This window comes from Procambarus clarkii, chromosome 37 (assembly GCF_040958095.1).
Source record: "Procambarus clarkii isolate CNS0578487 chromosome 37, FALCON_Pclarkii_2.0, whole genome shotgun sequence".
Taxonomy (NCBI): Eukaryota; Metazoa; Arthropoda; class Malacostraca; order Decapoda; family Cambaridae; genus Procambarus; species Procambarus clarkii.
In genome coordinates this window covers 20158151-20183363 of record NC_091186.1, presented here as the reverse complement: position 1 = coordinate 20183363, position 25213 = coordinate 20158151, and the positions used below count along the sequence as shown (strand labels likewise).

Here is a 25213-nt window from a genome sequence, read left to right as displayed (position 1 = left end):
CGGCCAACTTCTCGGCTAAATTGTGTCATTGGTATGTATATAGAATTTTTTTATTATTTTTCCCGTGCTCAGGGGACTGAAATTAACATGTTTAAAAAGACGAAAAAAAAATTTGATTTTTTTTTTTCTTGCGCACAGGGGTGTAAATGTCCCCAGGACCCCTGAGCAGTGTAAGGGTTAACCACGAGACCACAGACTGGGAAATTCTGACATCACAAGCAGAAGGAGAACAATTTCTTTATCTGGCACAGGACGCCTTTCTCAGACAGCAGGTGGTAGAGCCTACACATGGTAACAGCATTCTAGATCTTGTGTTAACATAAGAAAAGGGCATGATTGATCAAATTCAGGTAGAGAAAAAGCTCACCTCATGTGATCACCATACTATAAGATGGATCACAAAAAACCCACAAAGGTCTATGATGATAAATTTGTAGATTACCCTCAAGGAGACTATCAAGGAATAAGAGGAACTGCAAAACATCTCCAGGAGGGAGCTAATAGGTGAACATTGCATGGAAGCATCATGGGAATATTTCAAGATCATCACTGAACTCGTTCAAAAATTTATGCCAAAAAAGGAGGAGGATTTAAAGGGAACTTGATGGATGAACAAATAGTAAAAAAACCAGTGTTGAATGTAATGAAACGCCATTTTCTGGGCGAGTCCCGGAGCTCCCCAGAGCTTACGGGCTGATATGCATGTATTAGACCGTGGTAACAGTCCTTCGAATAGAGTTCTAATGCCTACCGGGGGACCATGAGCCATAACCTGGCCCCCTCAGACAGACTCGAGGAGCAATGGCTTATAGAAACCCCTATGTGGTTGGAAGCATTGTGTCTGCCATTGACTGGGTTAGGCACCCAGAAAGGTAGGCGTCCCAAAACAGAACCCCAACTGGTGAAACATTGCTACCGGAAACCGAGCAGAACTTTCCAATCTGAAATCAAGCATGTCGTCACACCCGCTGCTGTGCTGCCATGCCACCACAGCTCCCCCCCCTTCCCGGGAGAGGGAAGCGGGGGCTCCAGACCCCAACTCCAGCTATCCAACTTTAGTTCCGAGGCTGTTGTGCTTGGTGGCAGTCATCTGACTCTGGCTCCAGGCTCTGTACGTGCTGTGCTCTTGCAGTGTTGTTCTGCTGCAAGTTGGTGTGCGAGCCAGGAGTAATTCATGAAGTACTGAGGCTGCATGCACCTAGGGCTCCCTTCTTTAGATGCTCTGTAAGTACTGCCCTTGAGGTTTATGGTTGTCTTCCATAAGCCAATCGGGAACTACCTCCGTAGGGATCTCTTGCTGCTCAGCGAGTGCCCGAACCTTGGGGTTCAGCTGGGGGTTTTATAGCCAATGTTTGACTCTGGGTAGGAGGTAGTATTGTCGCTGGTAGGGGTGCAAGGTACTGTGCAACTTGTCTCCGTTACACACTGAAGACAGTTCTGTTCCTCATGGAGAAATTGTGCTTTTGCAGGGTTTTTATTTTTTTTTTGGTTTCCTGCTTGGTGGGGAGTTTACCCCTTAGTCTTTGTCCACCCTCTGTTATTCTGGTGTTCCCCCGCTAGGTCCCCGTGATTGTACATGTCGAAGTTGTTCAGTTTAAATTGTTCTCTTGTTAGTTTGGGCCAACCAGTTAGCAGTACCTAGCCTAGACTTCCCTTAGCAGTCAGCCTAAGGGCCCTGGAAAAGCCAATTGCGTTTCATTGGTCCAATGGATGCGTCCTCTGGGTCCCATCTCGACTTGAGCGAGTTCGAGGGATGCTCTGTCCCCTTGTCTCCGGGTGATATTCACCATGTTTACCTCCATCATTCTGCCTGTTGGGTTAATGACACCTTTGACCCTGAGTCCCGCAAGTGGTGTTCCTTGCTGGTACTCCAATTCACCAAGTCCACTGATAATGATAATTGGTTGCAGACAGCTTCAGCATTGCATGCAAGGTTAGGGTTGCTGCAACCAACGAACTAGGTTGGTTGCCTTTCTGGATACCCCGAGGTTGCCCTGTTTTGGTTATAGGGACCAAGATTTGGGGGCATTAGTCACTTTGACTTTGGTTTCGTCTTCGCTCCCTCGTCCTTACCCCTGCTGTTGTTTATTCAGTCTCCCCCCCCCCCCCTTTCCTCCCCGGGCTGGCTTCCAAACATCTGAGGGTCTCAGAGTTGGGGCAGGATTTAGATGGTGGCGAGACTCGGGCAGTTTCGGGGGCTTATAGTCCTTCCAGTTTGGCGACAGAAGCATTCGAGCCTGTTCCTCCAGCCGGGGCTTCGGGGTCTGACCAGCATACCCCCCTTTTCCAAACTTTTCCGGCTAACTGCCTTTTCTTTTCTTTGGGGGACGGAGGGTTTGGAGGGCACCTCTGCCCACGGGTTCTGACGTGGAGGATCCCGGGGCTGGGGAGGGGCCGACTTTGGGGGTTTGGACCCCGTTTGACCCTGCTTGGGTGTTGGTACCCTCAGCGTAGGGCTTATTGTTGCAGGAGGAAGGGTTTTCTTATCTCCCCTCCCTGTACAAATTTGATACGAGTTGTGCTCCTCCCTGGGTTCGGTTCCTGGTTCCCTTGGGTTTTTTGGTCCCTTACTTCCAGAGGTTTTTGGCTTCCTGCATCCCACCGAAGGAGGTTTGGGAGACCATTGTGGCTTACCTCCTGCGTGACCCAGATTTTGTCTCGATAATGAACCCTTCCTTGTTTGAATTTGGTTCTACTTTTCTTTATTGGGTGCATTACAAGGTGCCGGAGTCATCCTGGTTAGCAGGATGTCCTTTCTTCTCCTTGGAGGCGTGACACGTGTTCTGTTGGACCAGCACGCTTGAATGGCAGGAAACTTCTACTGTGGTTCACGTTTACCTGGGGGGGTGGGGGGCGAGTTGGAGCACCTCAATGCGTGCTTATTCGCCCCATTATTCCTAAGGACATTGGCCAGGTGCAGCTTCACGTGCAGGTTCCTTTCCTTTCGGCATCCCTGGTAGCAGAGGATTTGCGTGCGCAGGGGCATTTGGCTTCGGTTTTGCATTTCTTTTTCCTGCTCAAGCTTTCTTCGGACTGGCTTGAGAAGGATGTGAAGGCTCTGGTCCTGTGCCCGGTGCGCTTGCCATGGCGGCTCGGCTGCCTTGTTATTGCACCGATTTTGAAGGAGGTGGTGTTTCTGTCCTTTGCTTCTCGCATTGCGTGCCGGCAGGCTGTGCTCGCTCATTCTCTGGAATCCGCATGGAACCTGGCTCTTAGATTTTCATCACCTTTTTGTTTGTTGCTGTTTGCAGATTTTGCAGTTGTGCAGTATCTGCAGGCAGTTTCTTCCAGCTGCCGCCCTTTGTCGGACTTGTTGGTTCTCTGGGGAGGCTGTGGGGGTCATTCCCAGAGGGGTCATGCCAGGATTCGGGGTTCCGTCGGTTGTGGTGAGCCAGTGGTGCCAGTTTCGGACCCAGCACTTCCTTCGTACCCGACAGTGTCTGGTCGGTGCGGTGATCGCTTTGTGTGTTGGTCAGGTTCTCTTAAGGGCGTCGGCCCTTTCGTGTGCAATGAGGTTGGGGGAGGCTCGCGCTGTTTGCTCATGCCTGGTCCCACGATTTGTGGGCATTTCGGGCCGTTTCCTCTGACCTGTGGAGGCAGTGGGTGGGCCTCCTAATGGGGGATTCAGGGTTCGCGGGGCAGGCCCTCTTCTCCTGTGCTCTGTCAGGTCATCTTTGAGTGGGTGCAGTTGGGAGTGGTCAAAATGAATTCATCCCTCAGGTGGGTTTCCCGCCTGTTTCCGGTCCTGAAACGAGACTGTGAATCTGAGGTTCAATCTAGACTTGTCACGTATGAACCCTTCTTTTGCCCCCTCCTTTCAGATGACCACTCTATCCCAGGTCTGGCTTCTTTTGGAACTGGATGCTTGGATGGTGTCCCTAGACCTCCGAGATGCGTATTGGCAAGACCCGATTCATCTGGGTTTCAGGGACTGACTTGGTTTTGTCATGGGGTAACAAACTTACCACTTTCGTACATCCCTACCGCCACTCTCGCGATCGTTGGGTCTGGCCTCTGGGAGCCTTGCATTGGCTGCTGCATCACCGTCTTCCTCTTTGGTTTTTTTGGGGGGATTCAGTGCCATGGCACCTACCCAAGCCCTCACTTGACGTATACTCGGATGTGTTGTTTCTTGGCTGGGGTTTTGTGACCAGTGCTCACCAGGCTGACCAGGGTCGGTGGGGTCCATCCTTCCATTAGGCTCACAGCACGGTGCACGAGTTCGCAGCAGCGTGGCTGTCACTTCTGAGAGTTCAGGTTGCTTGCGGATCGCCAATCCTGCTCCATTTCGGACTGTGCCCTGATGGTTCATTGCCTAAACTGAGGGAGTTACATAGCCAGCACAGGAAAGAGGGCTGTGCGAACAAGGGGCATGGCAGTGGAGTGTGAGGTTTGCTCGTTTCCTTCGGATTATAGGGAGTTCTACCTCTCTGTTCGGTTTTTAGTTGTTAGTTTCTTACCATGTGGGGTTTGTCTTGTTATGCCTACCTTTCTAGGTGCCTAACCTTGGTTGATGGCAGACAAGGAAAGCCCCCCCCCAATCACAGGGGGGGGGGGGATTTCCAGGGCCATTGCTCCCTGCAACCTCTCTGAAGGGGCCAGGTTCTGGCTCGTGGTCCCTGGTAGGTCAAACTCCATAGACTAATGCCCCGGGTCTAATATCACACATTAGCCCGAGAGCTCTGGGAAGCCAAAGGGGCTCCCCACAGAAAAGCTAACCAAACCCTAAGAATAATCAAGCATATCCTTGTCTTTAAGGAAAAGAAAGTATTCATTCAACTGTATGAATGTACAGTTGTACTCTGGTGTACTCCTACTTGGATTAATGTATCCAAGCATGGAGACTACTACTTCAGAAAGACACGGCTTTTTTTGGAGAAAGGACAACACTGGGCAACATAACTCATTCCAGTGCTAAATCAACTCTTGTACCAGGAACAGTTGAGGGCCACAGGGCTAACAACACTACACACCAGGCATAACAGGGCAAAACACAAGACACACAAGATCCAGAAGTGCATGAAGACCAACAACACATGGATGTAACCAATTGCAGCAGAAGAAAGAAGCCTGAAGAAAGAAGTCAGATGAAGAAACAACACCGAGGCATCTCCACCTAAAGCCTATATACCACGCTACTCTCCACCTCACCTCAAGTCCTGGCACACACCAACAAGCCCACCTAGCCTACCATGCCACCCAAAAAGTGACAGAACACCACCAAGATCAAGATCCAAGGAAAATACCCGACGCCAACCCGCGGTGGATAAGCCACCGAACATTTTAGCCGCATCTTCCTTCTCCTCCTCCCTTTCCCTTCTTGCCTTTTTCCAAACTCTTTGGACATTGAAGTGAAGTGACAGGGTGGATCTCATCAAAATCTTTAAAATACTGCACTGAACCATTTGGAGGATGTTGGTCCAGACATTTTCTTCAAAAGATTGGATGTAACGTAAACGAGAAGCAATGGATTCAAGCTCAACAAGCCATAATGTAGGACTGAGGACAAGAAAGGCTTTTTCACCCACAATAAAAGGCTTTTTTCAATAAAAGTTTAAGTTTCACTTAGATTTCAGAAAAAAAATAAAAATTATATAAATGCTTCAAACAAAAAATGTTATGTAGTTAACAATTTTCTAGTGACAAAAATATGTTACTGTATATTAAAACAAATACTGTAATACCTGGATTTCTAGAGTTGGTCCATAATTAGATCCCATTTTCATCATGCCAACACCACCAGGCCAGGCTCGCACATGCTTGGGATCCGCTAGCAGAGACACTGGCTGAAACCCACTGGCGAAGTAAGGTCCAACTGGGCACAATATTACAAAGAGTAGTGACTCCTTTGGTCGCTGAACACCTAAAGTTGGCTGAAAAAAAGCATATAATACTGGTTACTTGCAGGACTGAAATTACATTTAGTGTCAGCCTTAATTGTTTAGCAACATGTGGTAAACATGCAACTTTATATGGGCCCCCCAGATAAAGACAGAAGTCATCACAATCCCTTCTTTTTCCATGTGTGTGGGGGGGGGGTTGGATTTTTTATTTTCAGCCACATTATTGCGAGTCTCTGTATATGGTAACCTCTCATACTAACAATTAACTGTATACTAACCTAAGACTGAATTCTGTACTGTACAAATCTACCATCAATATCTCAAAATGTTCTCCCATTCCTCAAATACTGTTAGCCACTTAGAGTGCTCAGTACAATGATAACCTCATTTCTGGCAGGACCAGTGTTTGAGCCCCTGTAGTCCAAGTGGTTAGGCACTATCCTTCACTCCATCCTCACATGCATTCCAAAGTATTATATAATCATGGTGGCTTGGTATTTTCTCCTCATAATTACCTGATCTTCTCCAAGACGCTATTGTGACAATAATAAAATATCAATATCTGTACGAAAGTATGTGTGTTGGGGGGATGGGGATGCTCAAGGCTAGCCTCACCAAACTTTGCAAGGCCATTTGTGATTGTATGGAGAGTATCATAGGGCAGTTATGGGTCGACCCCCATGCCCTTTTTTCAACCCTTAAACGGATCCAATCACTATTTTATTTATTTATTTTTTTATATATATATGCAAGAAGGTACACTGGGTTTGTGAGGATACATAGCATAGTGATTACATTCTTGTAAAGCCACTAGTACGTGCAGTGTTTCGGGCCTTAACCCTTCAATTGGCTGGTAAACGGCGGTCACTGCTCGTTACTTTTTGACTCATAATAGCTACTTAGTGGTTCGTTATAGTGAACAAAGCATGCAGATACTTATATATAACCTGTGCTTATAGTGTAATAACCGACAAAGTATTTGTTCACCGATTGATGAACATAATCGAGTCAACAATATGCACACCATATTTTTGAGTACAGCAATGATTCACTCATTTTATTATATAAATATATCAAACTACACACTATTGAATAATATTACAGCAAAAAACTATGAAAAATCAATGAGAGACATTGAAATAATTAGGTAATTATCTCTGTGGCAACTCTGGCCTGACAGCTGGCGAGCAACAGGCCGCTTGGGACGCACGCTGAGTCAGCGCCTATTTTTTGGCAGACTTCCCCGCCCTATAGCGGGCAATATATGCCACTTACGATTTTATTATTTTTCCCGTGATCGGTGAACACAAATTAACAGGTTCATGTTAAGGGTAAATGTGGTTCATGGGTGACAGTTTTCTATCTAGAACCACCCCTAGATCCTTTTCTTTGTCAGAATTCTTTAAAGATTTCTCACATAATATATAAGTTGTGTGGGGTCTATGTTCTCCTATTCCACATTCCATAACATGGCATTCATTCACATTAAATTCCATTTGCCAGGTGGTGCTCCATATACTTATTTTGTCCAGGTCTTCTTGAAGGGCATGACAATCTTCTAGGTGTCTTATCTTCCCTATTATCTTAGCATCATCAGCAAACATGTTCATATAATTCTGTATTCCATCTGGTAGATCATTTATGTAGACAATGAACATTACTGATGCAAGAACTGAATCCTGTGGTACTACTCTCGTGACATTCCTCTAATCCGATACATTGCCTCTGATTACGGCCCCTCATTTTTCTATCAGTTAGGAATTTTTCCATCCATGCTAGAAGCTTACCTGTCACCCCTCCAATATGTTCCAGTTTCCAGAACAACGTCTTATGTGGAACTCTGTCAAAAGCCTTTTATAGGTCCAGATAGATGCAGTCAATCCAACTATCTCTTTCCTGTAAAATCTCTCTGGCTCAATCACAAACCGAGTAAATTCGTTTCACAGGATCTTCCAGATTGAAAACCATACTGTCTGTCTGATATTATATCATTTTTCTCCAGGTGTTCTACCCATTTAGTTTTAATTATTTTTTCCAATATTTTGACTATTACACTTGTCAATGATACAGGTCTATAATTGAGGGGGTCTTCCCTGCTGCCACTTTTGTAGATTTTCGAACCATGTTAGTCATTTTCCACACACCAGCTACAACTCCTTTACACAGGAATGCCTGAAAAATCAGTTGAAGTGGAATGCTGAGCTCGGGTGCACATTCTCTCACAACCTATGGTGAAACTCCATCTGGACCAACTGCTTTGTTCTTTCTTAGCTCCTATAGCACTTTTTCAACTGTCTCTAGACACCTCTATGTGCTCTATGTTGTTCTCTGGAATTCCTATTGTGTCTGGTTCTCTGAAGATTTCATTTTATACAAATACACTTTGGAACCTTCGTTTAATGTTTCATACATTTCCTTTTCATTTTCCGTGAATCTATTTCTCATTTTCAACCTCTGAATATTATCCTTTACCTGCAATTCATTGTTTATGAATTTATAGAATAGATCTGGTTCTGTTTTACATTTGTCTGCAATAGCTTTCTCAAAATTACTTTCTGCCTCTCTCCTCACTGCCGTGTAGTTGTTTCTCGCATCTTTGTATAGCTGGTATGTTTGGGGGTTTGGCCTCTTCCTGTATTGATTCCATTTTTGTGTCTTTTGGTCTCTGGCTCTTTCACAATTTCTGTTGAACCAATCCTGTTTCCTAGTTCTGCATGTCTGTTTTGATATAAAAAAAAATTTGTGCCTTTATCATATATTTCACAAAATTTGACATACATCTCATTTACTTCCTTGCCTAGCATCAAGTCTGTCCAATTATACTCGCTAAAAAAATTTCTAAGGTCGCCATAATGTCCTCTCCTGAAGTCAGGTTTTTCAACTGCTTCAACCTCCTTATTTTCTTCCAGATTATAATGCATTGCACACTTTATTCCCAAAAAGACATGGTCACTTTTACCCAAGGGAGGAAGGTACTGAATGTCAAATATTTCTTCCTCCTTCCTGGTAAATATCAAATCTAGCATGGAGGGAACGTCCCCTCCTCTCATCCTCGTAGCTTGTTTAACATGTTGATACAAGAATGTTTCTAAGATGAGGTCTACAAATCTACAGGTCCAAAAATCCTCTGTTCTAGATTCATATGCTTCCCAGTGTACGGATTTCAAGTGGAAGTTGCCGACTATCAACAGTCGTGATCTATCTTTATCTGCTCTTGCTATAATCTCTCTCATTATTGTTATAAGACCTTCACGTTTACTATCTAGCTCCTCTTTTGACCATGTGCTGTTTAGCAGCGTACTATATACATTTATGATCATTAGTTTGAAATCTAATGGGTTGGTAACTCTGCACTGTGTTAGATAATGTTCCAGTGGTCGGTCGGGCATTTATCCACAGTGCTAACATTTTCTCTCATCTTCCGGTACCTGTAAGCCTATTTCCATGCACATGGGCCTCTGATTACCGTCCTTATCTTTGTAATTTAGAAAACTTTTCATCCACGTCAGCAATCTCCCCGTCACCCATTCAGTATGTTCCAGTTTCCAAAATGGCCTCTTGTGTTGGACTCAAAAGCCTATTTTAGATCCAGACAAAGTCAACCCAACCACCTCTTTCCTGTAGAATCTTTGTGGCTCTACCATAAAAACTAAGCAGATTTGTTACACAGGATATTCATGTTCGAAAACCATACTGTGTCTTATGTTCTTATTCTCCAGATGTTCTACCTACTGGTTTTTAACTATTTTTTCTAGTGTTTTGACTACCACACTTGTTAATGATACAAATCTATGAAGTATTGTATAGCATTGCATATCAAGTTTCAAGTCTATAAATGAGATGGTCTTGAGATACTGAATGGAAACTTGTCAGAGGAAAGAACAAATATTTGACAAAAGAATAAGGTATCCCGGAGGAAATACCTACGAGGCATGCGTAGTGTAAGGAACTGGCAATAAGTAATGTTTAAAGTAGGATGGAGATCCAAAATAAATATGTCTAATAAAATATACAAATTAGTCTTATCATACTACAATACACACAGTCACTACTAACCTCCGTTCCTATTAAGGTAGGCCTGATATATAAACTAGACGATTCAGCATGTGGCACCCATTCTTGGTCTATACTGATAAGTTTTTTTAGTAGCTCAATTAACTCGTTGCCATCAAAATTAGGAAGAGATGAACGAGTAGCTGTTCGGTTCATGCGTTCCATGTTCTTCTCGGGCCGGAAAAGTCTGATTTCGTCATCAACACCACGAAAAGCTTTCATGCCCTCAAATAACTGTAAAGCAAATGAGTGATTAGCTGTGGAACATTATTAATGAATTCATCACTACTGATCATAACATTGTTTTTTTCATAAATTATGCACCCCCCATACCCACCCAGTGGGCAGTAGTGAAAAAGGTTACACAAGCACATAATGGGCTCAGGAACTGAATCCCAAACTTCATTTAGGTAAAGAAATTACAATCCTGAAAAGCCACTTACATACGTCAATGTAAATACTGTATACTGCATCAATAGTCTTTATAGCACAAATGGTTCACAAAGTCTTTAAGCTTAGCAATTTACATATGTGATGCGTCAGTTACACATTATTATATACGGCAGTTTAATTGAATAATCATGCACTCTATATCTATCCAGTAGGCAACAGTAATAGGTTACACAATTTCCTGAAAAATTTTCATGTTACATAAATATGAAGTGTTTACATGTGTCACGGTGAGCCTGAGTGTATTACATAATTTATTTGCAAGAAGGTACAATGGGTTGGCGAGATTACATAAGAATGGTATTTCTAGGGGGGGGGGGGTGCCCCTTCGACTCCCCCGGAGCTATCCAGGCTGATATGTATATCATTAGACTTTGGCATCAATAAGTGTGTACGAGTTCTAGGGCTACCAGGGACCTCAAGCCAGAACGTAGCTCCCTCAGAGAGGCACGAGGAGCAATGGCTTATAGAAATGCCCATGGGATTTGCAGCATTCTATGTCTGCCATCGACCGGGCCAGGTAAATAAAAAGGTAAGCGCCTCAAAACAAACCCTCTATTCTGGTTAAAATGACAGACAAATGAGTGGACAGAACTTTCCAAATGAAAACGAGCAAACGAGTATGACAACACATGAGCCACACCACATATCTGCACATGAAGGGGCTCCCCCCTTTCCCCCTCCAAAGGAGGGGAAAGGGGGAGCCCCAGACCCACTGCGCCGGCGATCCACTCTCTAGTTCTCAGCTGATGTGATTGTGGGGTTCCTGGTGAACTGGCAGACGTCCCATCTGGTCCCTTCCCAGGTTCGGACTAGGCTGGGGCCTGTGTAGGACTCTCGAACCGCTTCCTTGTCTCTCCCTCCAGAGTCTCTGTTTCAGCTGTAGTCCAGCATGTGTTTGTTTCTGGGGGCTCCCAGGTTACTCGGAGGTTGCTCGAGGGTCTGAACTTTGCAATGATGGTCTACCCACTGGGCCAAGTTTGGCTTCGTCGGCAGTTCTGGTTCCTTCGTGGACGTCCCTTCCGCCTCTCTCGCGATCGCTGGGTTCGACCCCAGGGGGGCCCTTGTGTCGTCTGCTGTGTCGCCAGCTTCCTCTTCGGGTTTTTCGGGGTTCAGTGCCTTGGCGTCTATCCAAGCCCTCGTTCGATGTGTTCACAGACATGTTGGCTCTCGGGTGGGGCTTTGTGACCAGTGCGCACCAGGCAGGCCAGGGGCAGTGGGGTACATCCATCCGTCAGGCCCACAGCACGGTGTGGGATTTCACGACTGTGTGGTATTCACTTCGGAGGGTTCGGGTCGCCCGCGGATCGATGATCTGGCTCCATTCAGATTGCTCCCCGGTGGTTCATTGCACGAACTGAGGGGGTTCGATGCGGTCCTTGGTTCTTTGGGGCTGGTCGCTTTGGGCGACTCATCTGCAGAGTTCTCGCGGTTTGGCTTTCCTGGCCATTCACATCCGGGAAGTGACCAATGTTCTGGCAGAAGGCCCATCCCAGTTCATTCTCCTGTCCACGGAATAGACGGTCAACGCCGAATCATTCAGGTGGCTCTGCCAGATGTTCGGGCGCCCAGAGGTGAACCTCTGTCTCGGCATGGTTGAGGCGTCTTCCGGTATATGTGACTTAGGAGGAAGAATATGAAGAAGAAGAATATATATGTGGTTGAGGAGGAAGAACGAGATCTAGGGATGGTTCTAAGTAGAAAACTATCACCTGAGGAACGAGATCTAGGGATGGTTCTAAGTAGAAAACTATCACCTGAGAAAACTATCACCACATACAGAACATTGTGCAAGGAGCTTATGCTACACTTTCCAATTTCAGAATTGCTTTTAAGACCATGATGGCGAAATACTAAAGAAATTATTCACAACTTTTGTTAGACCAAAGCTGGAATATGCAGCAGTTGTATGGTGCCTATATCTTAAGAAGTAAAGACATGCCACTAAGTGGCTCCTAGAACTAAAGGACAAGAGCTATGAGGAGAGGTTATAGGCATTAAATATGCCAAACTAGAAGATAAAAGAAAAAGAGACATTATGATCACTACGTACAAAATAGTAACAGGATTCGATAAAATTGATAGTGAAGAATTCCTGAGACCTGGAACTTCAAGACAAGAGGTCATAGATTTAAAATAACTAAAGATCCCAAAGAAATGTAAGAAAATTATATTTCCGTGGCCCAGTCTTCGACCAGGCCTCCTTTTTGTTACATATTCCCAGAAAGCAGCCCGTAGCAGATGTCTAACTCCCAGGTACCTATTTACTGCTAGGTAAATAGGGGCACCAGGGTGAAAGAAACTGCCCATTTGTTTCCGCCTCCGCCGTGGATTGAACCCGGAACCTTAGGACTAAGAGCACTAAGGACTAGGAGCGCTGTCCACTCAGCCATCTAGCTAAGATGTAAGAAAATATGTGCATTAAGATAATTGATTTGTAATTTATTGTAATAACAAGATGATGACGACCAAGATGAATGGGACTGCCTCACCTCAACTGCATAATGGAGAACCTTAGCTGCAGGATGAAGTCGCAGGTCTTGTAGAGGCGTTATCCTAGGCTTACCCCATCCAGATGTGTCAGTGTAGGATATTTTCAGCATGTGGTCAGTAAAGTGGCGACCAAAAACTAAATCTTTTACTGCTGGTTTGCTCTTTAGCTGTTCAGGTGGACAGAAGTCGATGTGTACCTCCGAGGCCTAGAAATAAGTTTGTAAAATATTATAATTGTAAAAACAAACAAGTATGCACAAAACATATCACAGCAAGCTGCTAATGCAATAAATAAAAAACATGACTGACTCACATGTTCAGTGCTCTATCATAAGGCTATACATATTGTACATGCACTGTACAGTACTGGATTACAATACCTAACTGTCCAATATACTCTAGAAACTCGCTTTAAATACTGTGATATACAGTAAATTGAAAATCTCAGTTGCATAAAATTAGTATGATTGAGTATTATTTAAAAAATTTAAAGTTAATATTGCTATAAAAATTACTGGAAAAAATTGCATTTTTTTAATGAAATAAGAAGGCAAAACTTTCATAGCTATTCAAATATAATGTGGCATTCTGTTTTATGGATAAATAATAATATGACAAGTACTAAACTAATTATTTAAAACATTTTTGGGCAGTTAATACTTATAAAAAAAAACCCAGCATAGAATGTCATTTCTGGGTGAGCCATGGTAGCTCCCTCAAGCTTTATTTTACACTGAAATGGTACCAACTACTAGGCCGCATCACCCATGGAGTTCTATAGGCCTACCGGAGACCAGCACCAGAACCTGACTCCCTCACACCTTGCAGGGAGCAGTGACTTTCCATCACTTCACAGGAAAGGCAACCGTAAAGTCAGCAAGTAAAAACTAACTACTGCTCAATTCAAGAGAGGCCAAAGCACCAAAACCCACCTAAAGAACTTCTTAACTATGTAATTCTCTTGGTACTAGAGTGAGCTCATTTGCCCCACCTCCCTCACTCGTTTGGGGGAAGGGGGAAGATAGCTCACCGCCTGCTGGGGTCTGAGCTCCCAGTTCTAGAGCACATGTAGACATCCACTTGACAACCTGGAAGACTAGAGGGGATCAGGGAGCCACTGTGGCTCACACAGTAATTGGCATTTCATTACATTTAACACTGGTGATAGGATAAACAACCCAGCGGGCTTTCTTCCTACCGAGAGTGCTGTACATGCTGTTATGGCGGTATGACCACTCAGGATGAGTGGCGCAGCTCAAACTTGCACCTCGGGGAAAAAAAAAATGTTTCTCAGGAAATTCTTTGTGGCTCATTGACTCCCCCACGGAGAAGGAAAAGCACATGGGATCTCACCAGGAAGGAGGGAGCACCACAGGAGTCATGACAAAGATGGGACTCCCGGCCAAGACACAACCCAAAGCCACATAAGGGCACCAAGGGCCGTGAACATTCACCAAATACTGGGCTGCCAGAATCCTGTTGGACCTCCAAAACCCCCATGCTCAAACATCAGCCTAGGATATACTTGTGAATACAGCTGAAAGAGTGGCATATTTCCTAATGTCATGGGCAAAAAGGCAGGCCATAGGCTGGCTAGTCTTGACACTGAAAATGACCTGGGAAATGTGCGCTTTGGAACAGGGGGAGATCAAGGAAACAGGATCAACTCAAGGCATCCAATGAAGCAGAATTGATAGCACAAAGGTAATGGCAGAGAGCTACCACCAGACAACACTTGATGCACCAATGGCCAAATTAACAAGCATCAAAGAGCAAATGACCCCACCAGAACCCAACTAATGCCAACTGAAGGAAAAAAAAAAAAACTTGACACTCACCAGGGACAAAAGAACAAAAACTCCGCCTCTAAGAGGAGAACAAAGTTCCCCAACCCGACAACCTGAGGCAAGAGAAACCAAAATCAACGTAATTAAGTGAAAGAATCCAAGACCAAAGGGGACACCACAAAGAGAGAAGAACGACAAGCAAAAATATGGTTCAGAGACCAGGCAGGCTCAATCAGCACATGAGCAGGCCAGAGGTTATCTTGAGATGATTTCGGGGCTTTAGTGTCCCCGCGGCCTGGTCCTCGACCAGGCCTCCACCCCCAGGAAGCAGCCCGTGACAACTGACTAACACCCAGGTACCTATTTTACTGCTAGGTAACAGGGGCATAGGGTGAAAGAAACTCTGCCCATTGTTTCTCGCCGGCGCCTGGGATCAAACCCAGGACCACAGGATCACAAGCCCAGTGTGCTGTCCGCTCGGCCGACCGGCTCCCTGAAATCCCTCCCTGAAATGAGGTGAAATAAGGTGCGAGACAGCTGTCAAAATGGAGTCGAGGCAGTAGTGACTCCAAACGCAAGCTACAGTCCCAGGCAGGGCGAGATGTATGGGGCTAGTCTCCTTACACCCATTGCCTCTCTTCGCCTAGCAGTGATTAGGAACCTGGATGTTAGTCGCTGTGGTGGGTGGTTTCCTGGGAAATGGTCAAATGCTGCAAATATCAGAGATATACTGTACTATAATTTCCCACAAACGCCGCAAGGCACAGCATGAGGAAAATAGCTGGAAGGCTATTCGTGAAATAGCTGCAAGGCCACTGCAACTAGTGATCCGGAAGGTCCCAGATTCCAAAAAAAGGCTTCACACAATGTATGTTACCAATGTATGTTACCAATGTACGTTACCAATGTAACGGTTCTATTGTTACGTAAAGTATGGTGACAAATAAACACAGACACTAAGATACTATACATATATTTGGTCGAATATACAGAAGTACACAGGTGATACTTTGGTGTGAGTTGAGCGCACTGAGCGTCGGTACAGTATCTCGCAAGTGTCTGCTCTAGACCACACTTGAAAGTAGACTCTGGTTAATGTTTGCTATTCTGCTGCTTATATGCTCGGGCAACACCTCACCGTGTTGCCCGGGCAACGCCTCACCTCATTCATCTCCAAAGGTTGACAGGAATATTAACAATGCATTTGGAGCGAGTATATTATTGGGATAATCTACTCGCTAAAGAACTCCCCCTCCCAGGGGATGAAAGGAAAAATACTTGATCAAGGAACTTAGCTGGTCGGTGAATTGTACGCCCTGCTCGCGTTATATAACCATCAAAGTTAACTACTTCCTCTTCGCTGATGTCATCTAACTGGGGTTGTAGGGTGGGAGGTCGCACAGGATCGTCCGTCGTTGTAGGATCAGGTTGTGGTGCGGCTGGTAACTGGGGTTGTAGGGTGGGAGGTCGTACAGGATCGTCCGTTGTCGTAGGTGGCGGTGCTGCTGGTAACCGTGGTCGAAAAGTGAACTGCGTAGTCGGCGGATGCGTCTCTGGATTTAGCAGTGTCGCAGACGTTGAGACGAAGCCTGGAGCAGAGCAGAGAGCTGAGTGAAGCCGGAGTCGTGGAGCTCTATGTGGGAGAGTGTGGCGGCTCGATTGAGAATTGCGAGTGTCTGAACTCGGGGAGCGAGAGCGTGGCGGCTCGATGCGGTCGTAGTCTGCTGTCTGCTCTGTGTCGAAGCTGTAGCGTCTTGGGTTGATTAGGACTGTACACGCCGAGTACTACATTGTTGACTGTGGAAATTGTAGTCTGGTACCAAAAGATGTAGGCAGTGTGTGGACAAGCTCGGTGTAGCAGGAGAGAAGAATGTGCATAATTGTTGCGTCCTTGGGTCGCTGGTGGAGCATTTAGATCCGGGGTGGATGGGCTCGGGCACCAGGACATTAGGAGGTAATGTAGGCACGAAGTTAGGACAACGAAGTAATCACATCTAGAGCTGAATTGTCCTGAAGGCGACAAAGTGTCGGAAACGCAAGCTGTAAGTCCTGTACTGCGCAAAGGGCTTGAGTCGGCCAAGTATCAAAATGCAGTGAACGTGTAAATGAATCTGATGACAGCAGCTGTCGTAGGACAAGCAGTGCCCTGGCAGCGACGGAGAGTCGGCAGGACAAGCTGTAGATCCAACATGATGTAATCATTGATGAGGCTGTCAGATGAGCGAGTAACGATCGTGAACCCGACGCTCAGTGCGCTCAACTCACACCAAAGTATCACCTGTGTACTTCTGTATATTCGACCAAATATATATATAGTATCTTAGTGTCTGTGTTTATTGTCACCATACTTTACGTAACAATAGAACCGTTACAAAGTCAAAGAGTAGGTACACCTCCTAACAAATTAACTACAGTGCCACACAAAAAAAAGAGGCGACAGTATCAGGTAAGATGATACCAATGAAGAAAAAAATAAGAAACGAAGAGCACCCCCACACTAAGAAACTGAGGAACAAAGGGAAAGGAAATAGTAAGGCACAGGTGGGATACCATCAATATGAAGCCTGATGAAGGAAAGACGACCAACGACTCTGGCCGGTTGGGTGAGTGCTGGTCACAAAGCCCCAACCCAGAGCTGAGGTATCATGAAGATACCTAGTCACCTTTCTCCACAAGGGCGGAGAAAGGTGACCAGGGAACTGAACCCAGGAAAGCCCAAAGAGGAAGCCAGCAGTGCCAGCGTAGCACCAATGGGGCCCCACACCCAACGATCACAGTGGCGGCAAAAATGATTGCACCGGAGATACCAGAACAGCCGCTGAAGTCAAACAGTGAGGGAGGTGGGGACTGACGAGTGAGGGAGGTGGGGACTGACGAGTGAGGGAGGTGGGGGACTGACGAGTGAGGGAGGAGGGGGACTGACGAGTGAGGGAGGTGGGGGACTGACGAGTGAGGGAGGTGGGGGACTGACGAGTGAGGGAGGAGGGGGACTGACGAGTGAGGGAGGTGGGGACTGACGAGTGAGGGAGGTGGGGACTGACGAGTGAGGGAGGAGGGACACGTGAGGCAGTGAACACGTGCCCGCTCCCAGTGAGGCAGTGAACACGTGCCCCTCCCTGTGCCTCTGAAGGGGTCTAGGTTCGTGCAGTGCTATGGGCCTACTGGTCCCCGGTAGGCCTACAGCACTGTACCTAGTAGTTGGTACCATCTCAGTGTGTAGTAAAGGTTGACGGAGCACCAAATACTTGAGGTAAGTGTGTCAACATGAGCCATGAACCTGCCTCACCTTGAAGCTGGCGACAGAGGACATGCACCGACCATCATCACTCCCAACCTGAAAATACACAAGACAATTATTAATGTCACCAACGTCCGGTATACGTCGTTTATAAGGTGCACGAGTCACACCGGTAGAAATAGTAAAAATTATAATACTTTATCCACAACAAGGTACAATGGGTTGTGAGAGTACATAGCATTGAGATTTTTACATTCATGTAAAGCCGCATAGCATAACGTTTCGACAACCCGTTCTCGCACTTGCTTATAGTCAATATTGGCTTATTTAATAAGTGCATATGTGACATACTAATTGTAAATATTTTAGTTTACCTTGAAAAGCTTCATAGAAAACACCGACCTCACCTAACCTTCTTAGTATGTTAAGATAAGCATCTTATTGCTTTTTATTAACAATTATTACTTAACCTATACCGTTGATAGGTTAAGTAATAATTGTAATTAAGAAGCAATAAGATGCTTATCTTAACATACTAAGGTGGTTAGGTGAGGTCGGTGTTTTCTATGAAGCTTTTCAAGGTTAAACTAAAATATTCACAATTAGTATGTCACATATGCACTTATTAAATAAGCCAATATTGACTACAAGCAAGTGCCATAACGGGTTGCAACGGGCAGGTCCTTAATCTAACACATGAGGTAAGATAAAATGGTACATTGTAGCAAGGTGTTATATCAACATATAACTACAATGTAAGTTAACAGAGGTGATTATACTTGTGAAGATATATGTCTTAAGTACTAATATTGGGGGAGCGGGCAGTACAAGATAGTGAAGTTGGAAGCGCAAGGTGGGGGGGAACTATGAATTGACCTACTTTTTGGTTTTACTTTTGAATAGGGCATAGGCTGCACAATTGTTTAATTCACCAGGAAGTGAATTTCAATGACTGGGTACTTTAGTTTGCTTAAGAGTGTTTGAAGAGATTTAGTTTGGGGGACATCAAAGATATATTTATTTCTGGTGTGGTGCTTATGGTAGAGAAATAGTAGAGCAACTTGGGAAGAAGTGTTCAATACTGTACCGTGAACACTAACACAATATTATCGTGTCAGTACACTGTATACACACATTACATGTAACTATCTACATTTGTCTGCATTAGTGCCAACCACTCGACAGTTGTGGCAAATGCCCCCATGTTGTGACCACTGACCCTAGGACAGACATGACGCTTTACGCTCCTCACTTGGCCACAGCACCTGACTACGAAAAATGCCATCGGTATGGGCTCTGGCCAAGTCGTATATAACCGTTTCGGATACCGTCGCTTCTGTACACAACAAACAAGTTCGTTCACCAACAAGTTCATATACACCAACACATTATATTATATATATTATATATATATATATATATATTATATATATATATATATATATATTATATATATATATATATATATTATATATATATATATATATATATTATATATATATATATATATATATATATATATATATATAAATATTATATAATATATATATATTATATAATATATATATATAAAAATTTGTGAGGGTACCACCTCTGGTGCCAATGTGGGGACCCATAGCCTCGGAGAAGAAAATTAAAAGTATTCAGAGGAGACCTTGTGGTTTCTCACTGAACACTAATATTTTCTTCTCCTACCACCCCCATTCTTTTGTATGTACACATATATATTTGCTTTATTTGAACCATGTTACAAAAAAGAAGTTACATATAGGTTACAAAGGTGGTTATCATAGGTTGTCGAGTTCCTCCAGCTCCTCAGATGGCGGGCAGGAACCCTGAATGCAGTGTGCATTTCCCCTCTGTATCGCCACACTGAGGCGCTGGAAAAGAAAGCTGGCAGCTCTCAGGTCCCTTGTTGTTTCAATGAGCCTAGAACCCAGTTCCTTCAAAAAACTGGTAGCACTTTTACCCCAGGCGCCGAGTGTCTCAGAAGCAATGGGGACAAAATTGTAGTGGTGATCCAGTTCTCTATACTTACGGGATTTGGCTGCTTCCCTGTGGGTGGCAGCGCCACCTGGTTGTGCAACACTGGAGGTTAATATAGGTGTTAGCCAGGGTTGATACGCACGTGTAGTCCCATACCAACTGCTTGCCATTCTTCCAGGGGTTCACTGTGATACCATCCAGGCGACCAATAAGAGCATCAGAGTTACGGGGGGGGCGTGCGTGCGTGCGTGCGTGCGTGCGTGTGTGTGTGTATATATATATATATATATATATATATATATATATATATATATATATATATATATATATATATATATATATATATATATATATATATATATATATACACACACACACACACACACACACACACGAGCTGGTTTGTGTTCCCTACCTCACCACCTTTGGTTGTCTCACACTGTGACCTTCCTCACCACCTTTGGTTGTGTCTCACACTGTGGCCTTCCTCACCACCTTTGGTTGTCTCTCACACTGTGGCCTTCCTCACCACCTTTGGTTGTGTGTCTCACACTGTGGCCTTCCTCACCACCTTTGGTTGTGTCTCACACTGTGACCTTCCTCACCACCTTTGGTTGTGTCTCACACTGTGACCTTCCTCACCACCTTTGGTTGTGTCTCACACTGTGGCCTTCCTCACCACCTTTGGTTGTGTCTCACACTGTGACCTTCCTCACCACCTTTGGTTGTGTCTCACACTGTGACCTTCCTCACCACCTTTGGTTGTGTCTCACACTGTGACCTTCCTCACCACCTTTGGTTGTGTCTCACACTGTGGCCTTCCTCACCACCTTTGGTTGTGTCTCACACTGTGGCCTTCCTCACCACCTTTGGTTGTCTCTCACACTGTGGCCTTCCTCACCACCTTTGGTTGTGTGTCTCACACTGTGGCCTTCCTCACCACCTTTGGTTGTGTGTCTCACACTGTGGCCTTCCTCACCACCTTTGGTTGTGTCTCACACTGTGACCTTCCTCACCACCTTTGGTTGTGTCTCACACTGTGACCTTCCTCACCACCTTTGGTTGTGTCTCACACTGTGGCCTTCCTCACCACCTTTGGTTGTGTCTCACACTGTGACCTTCCTCACCACCTTTGGTTGTATCTCACACTGTGACCTTCCTCACCACCTTTGGTTGTATCTCACACTGTGGCCTACCTCACCACCTTTGGTTGTGTCTGTTACGGCCCTCTCGGGTCGCAACTGGGTTCTTTCTCTGATGTTAGTAGAGTTTGGGTATCCGGCCCCAAGCTAGTAGTGGCTTTCAAGGGGTGTGCTCCGTAACGCAAGTAAATTAAAGGGGAAGGGAGACAAAGGCAAAAACTTAATAATATAATTATCCCCATCACCATAAATAATATATAGATTATCACACGGGGGAGGTATAAACACTATTATGTACAACATGGTCTTCCTCTGAAGACTCTGGACGTTCACGGTGCTCAAGACGAGTGGTCCTGGTTCTCTTGTGGCCTCACGATGAATCCTTTGATTCCCTCGATGAGTCTACCCCGGCCACAGGCCAGCCAAATCACAGTCCCACTGGGTGCACAGTCGTGGAGGCCGTCAACCACAAATCCAGCCTGTAGCTGGCAGGTTCCAATCAGTTACCCTGCGTAGGCCACTCCACGACCGATACTAGGGTTGCGAGCCCTAGGCAGGAGCCTCGTGTGACTTCACAGATCACTCTCCTCACCACAACACCCCAGTGGGTAGTCTTCTCCACTAGTCAGTCCCGGGTACGACAATTCCTCAACTGCCACTTCACAGGCAGGCTAACACCACAGTGTTCATCCGGGGGGGGGGGGGGGGGGGACTCACAGCTGCTGCAGCTAACACGTGGAGATTCTTCGGTTGCCTTGGGTAGACTGATCCAACGTCCGATTCAGCAGTCCCAGGTCGACTCTGTAATCAGACACGTCATCAGTAATAGGGACACTCTAGGGCACCTCACTTACAGGCTTAGACACAAACGCCCACCTATCCACTCCATAGATGGCGTTGCTGTCTAAGCTCCACCTCACCAGAGGTCAGCAGCGGCTGTGTTATGAGCTGATCAGGACGGGAAACTAGCCCTTGTGGCCAGTATATCTCGTCCTCACTAGATGGCGTCGTCCATTTGGAGGGGGTTTTGGGAGCTGACCCACAGATGGCGTGGTCGTCACTGCTCCGGGCTCGGACGCTGGGCTCGGGTCCGTAACAGTGTCTCACACTGTGACCTTCCTCACCACCTTTGGTTGAGCCAAAGGTGGTGAATACAACAGTATGAAACATTATTTACTGCGATTCATAATATTAGAGAATGTAAGATTTACAATACACAAGAAAACATGTTTTACATTGAATATATGACAAGCATCCATAAAGTTCCTGAATTTACCTGATGATCACCAACACTAGTGGCCTCGACGAGGACAGGAAGCCGGCGGCTTGTCAAAGATCCCCCCCATTTGCCCTGATAAACTTTTTAAATTTTATTTTGAAACCCAGAGTTTGGGCGTTTAGGGCTTCGGCAGGTACGCGGTTCCCACGTGAGGGAACTTATTGCATCTTATTTACAATTATTACTTAACCTATCAACGGTATAGGTTAAGTAATAATTGTAATTAAGAAGCAATAAGATGCTTATCTTAATATACTAAGAAGGTTAGGTCGGTGTTTTCTATTCAGCTTTTCGGGGTATATTTTCAAATATTCACAATAAATTAGTATGTCACATAGGCACTTATTAATAAGCCAAATATTGACTATAAGCAAGTGGGAGAACGGGTTGCAACCCAACCCAACATAGTAGTACAGTTGACTTCCTTCTCCAATCACAGTCAAGATTTTCAAGTTCGATTCCTGGGCAGGACAAAAGCAGTTGGGCACGTTTCCCTTAGCCAAATGCCAACCCAACCTAACAACCAAAGTAACCAATATAACTAAACCCAAATAGCCCGACCTAACCAAACACACAACCCAACCCAGCCCAAATTACACACCCTAATTCAACGCCACCCAACTCAACCTCAGGAAGATATATAAAATGTTGAATGTTATATATGGCTTGACGGGTGTGTGAGGTGACAGTGTTGACGGGAGCGGTCATAGTTAGGCTCCACACCCGACATGGTGGCTGTACCCGACATGGTGGCTGTACCCGACATGGTGGCTGTACCCGACATGGTGGCTGTACCCGACATGGTGGCTGTACCCGACATGGTGGCTGTACCCGACATGGTGGCTGTACCCGACATGGTGGCAGTACCCGACATGGTGGCAGTACCCGACATGGTGGCTGTACCCGACATGGTGGCAGTACCCGACATGGTGGCTGTACCCGACATGGTGGCTGTACCCGACATGGTGGCTGTACCCGACATGGTGGCTGTACCCGACATGGTGGCTGTACCCGACATGGTGGCTGTACCCGACATGGTGGCTGTACCCGACATGGTGGCTGTACCCGACATGGTGGCTGTACCCGACATGGTGGCTGTACCCGACATGGTGGCTGTACCCGACATGGTGGCTGTACCCGACATGGTGGCTGTACCCGACATGGTGGCTGTACCCGACATGGAGGTACCTGTGGCACTGTCGTGTAGTACCCGTGGCACTGTCGTGTATGGTAATGCTGCAGACATATACTTGCCGAGCGCCTCCGGTGGCAGCAGACTGTCCTGGTTGGCACTGTGCCACGTCTTCTCGTCACTAAGCCTCAGGGACAGCTTGTGGTTAAGATAGCCTTCCTGTCGCCATTTTGGGCCCTTCAGTATGTACATAGATCTATAGCCTCCCTCTGAGTGACGCCAGCCGTGAGTAACACCACCATATACAGTGACGACAGCCGTGAGTAACACACCACCATATACTGAGTGACGCCAGCCGTGAGTAACACCACCATATACTGAGTGACGCCAGCCGTGAGTAACACCACCATATACTGAGTGACGCCAGCCGTGAGTAACACACCACCATATACTGAGTGACGCCAGCCGTGAGTAACACCACCATATACTGAGTGACGCCAGCCGTGAGTAACACCACCATATACTGAGTGACGCCAGCCGTGAGTAACACCACCATATACTGAGTGACGCCAGCCGTGAGTAACACCACCATATACTGAGTGACGCCAGCCGTGAGTAACACCACCATATACTGGTGGTGTGTTGATTATATATATATATATATATATATATATATATATATATATATATATATATATATATATATATATATATGCGAACAAGCCTGAATGGTCCCCAGGACTATATGCGAATCTGGGTGTGAGTTTTCATTCATTCATATATATTATATATATATATATATATATATATATATATATATATATATATATATATATTATATATTATATATTATATATATATATATTATATATATATATTATATATATATATTATATATATATATTATATATATATATTATATATATATATTATATATATATATTATATATATATATTATATATATATATTATATATATATATATATATATATATATATATATATATATATATATATATATATATATATATATATATATATATATATATATATATATATATATATATATGCATCGTTAAACGCCTAGAAAGAGATGTTGTTGTCTTGCCTATATACTGGGTTTTTTGGAGCTTACAGTCCCCAAGTGGGCATTTGAAGGCATAGACGACGTTGGTCTCTTTTAAAGCGTTCTGCTTTGTGTCTGGAGAGTTTCTCATGAGTAGGCTGGCCGTTTTTCTAGTTTTATAGTAAATCGTCAGTTGTATCCTGATTTTTGTCTGTAGGGATAACGTTTCTATTAACAATATCTTTCAGGACCCTTTCCTCTGTTTTATGAGCTGTGGAAAAGAAGTTCCTGTAAAATAGTCTAATAGGGGATACAGGTGTTGTGTTAGTTGTCTCTTCAGAGGTTGCATGGCGTTCCACTTTCCTTCTTATGATGTCTTCCACGAAACCATTGGAGAAGCCGTTGTTGACTAGGACCTGCCTTACCCTACAGAGTTCTTCGTCGACTTGCTTCCATTCTGAGCTGTGGCTGAGAGCACGGTCGACATATGCGTTAACAACACTCCTCTTGTACCTGTCTGGGCAGTCGCTGTTGGCATTTAGGCACATTCCTATGTTCGTTTCCTTAGTGTAGACTGCAGTGTGGAAACCTCCGCTCTTTTCCATGACTGTTACATCTAGAAAGGGCAGCTTCCCATCCTTTTCCATCTCGTAAGTGAAACGCAGCACGGAACTCTGCTCAAACGCCTCCTTCAGCTCCTGCAGATGTCTGACATCAGGTACCTGTGTAAAAATGTCGTCAACAT

General features: G+C 45.1%; 1 protein-coding gene across 2 annotated transcripts in view; it reads right to left on the bottom strand.

Annotated features, from left to right (window-relative positions):
- Positions 1-25213, bottom strand: part of Bcat (Branched chain amino acid transaminase) — an 84777-nt gene that overhangs the window by 34538 nt on the left and 25026 nt on the right. For both annotated transcript variants that reach the window (XM_069337234.1, XM_069337235.1), the window contains exons 2-5: positions 17913-17960; positions 12839-13045; positions 9900-10130; positions 5685-5873 (exon numbers count right to left, since the gene is read on the bottom strand). In XM_069337234.1, coding sequence (XP_069193335.1) covers positions 5685-5873; positions 9900-10130; positions 12839-13045; positions 17913-17960 — 675 coding nt within the window. The remainder of the gene's footprint in view (positions 1-5684; positions 5874-9899; positions 10131-12838; positions 13046-17912; positions 17961-25213) is intronic.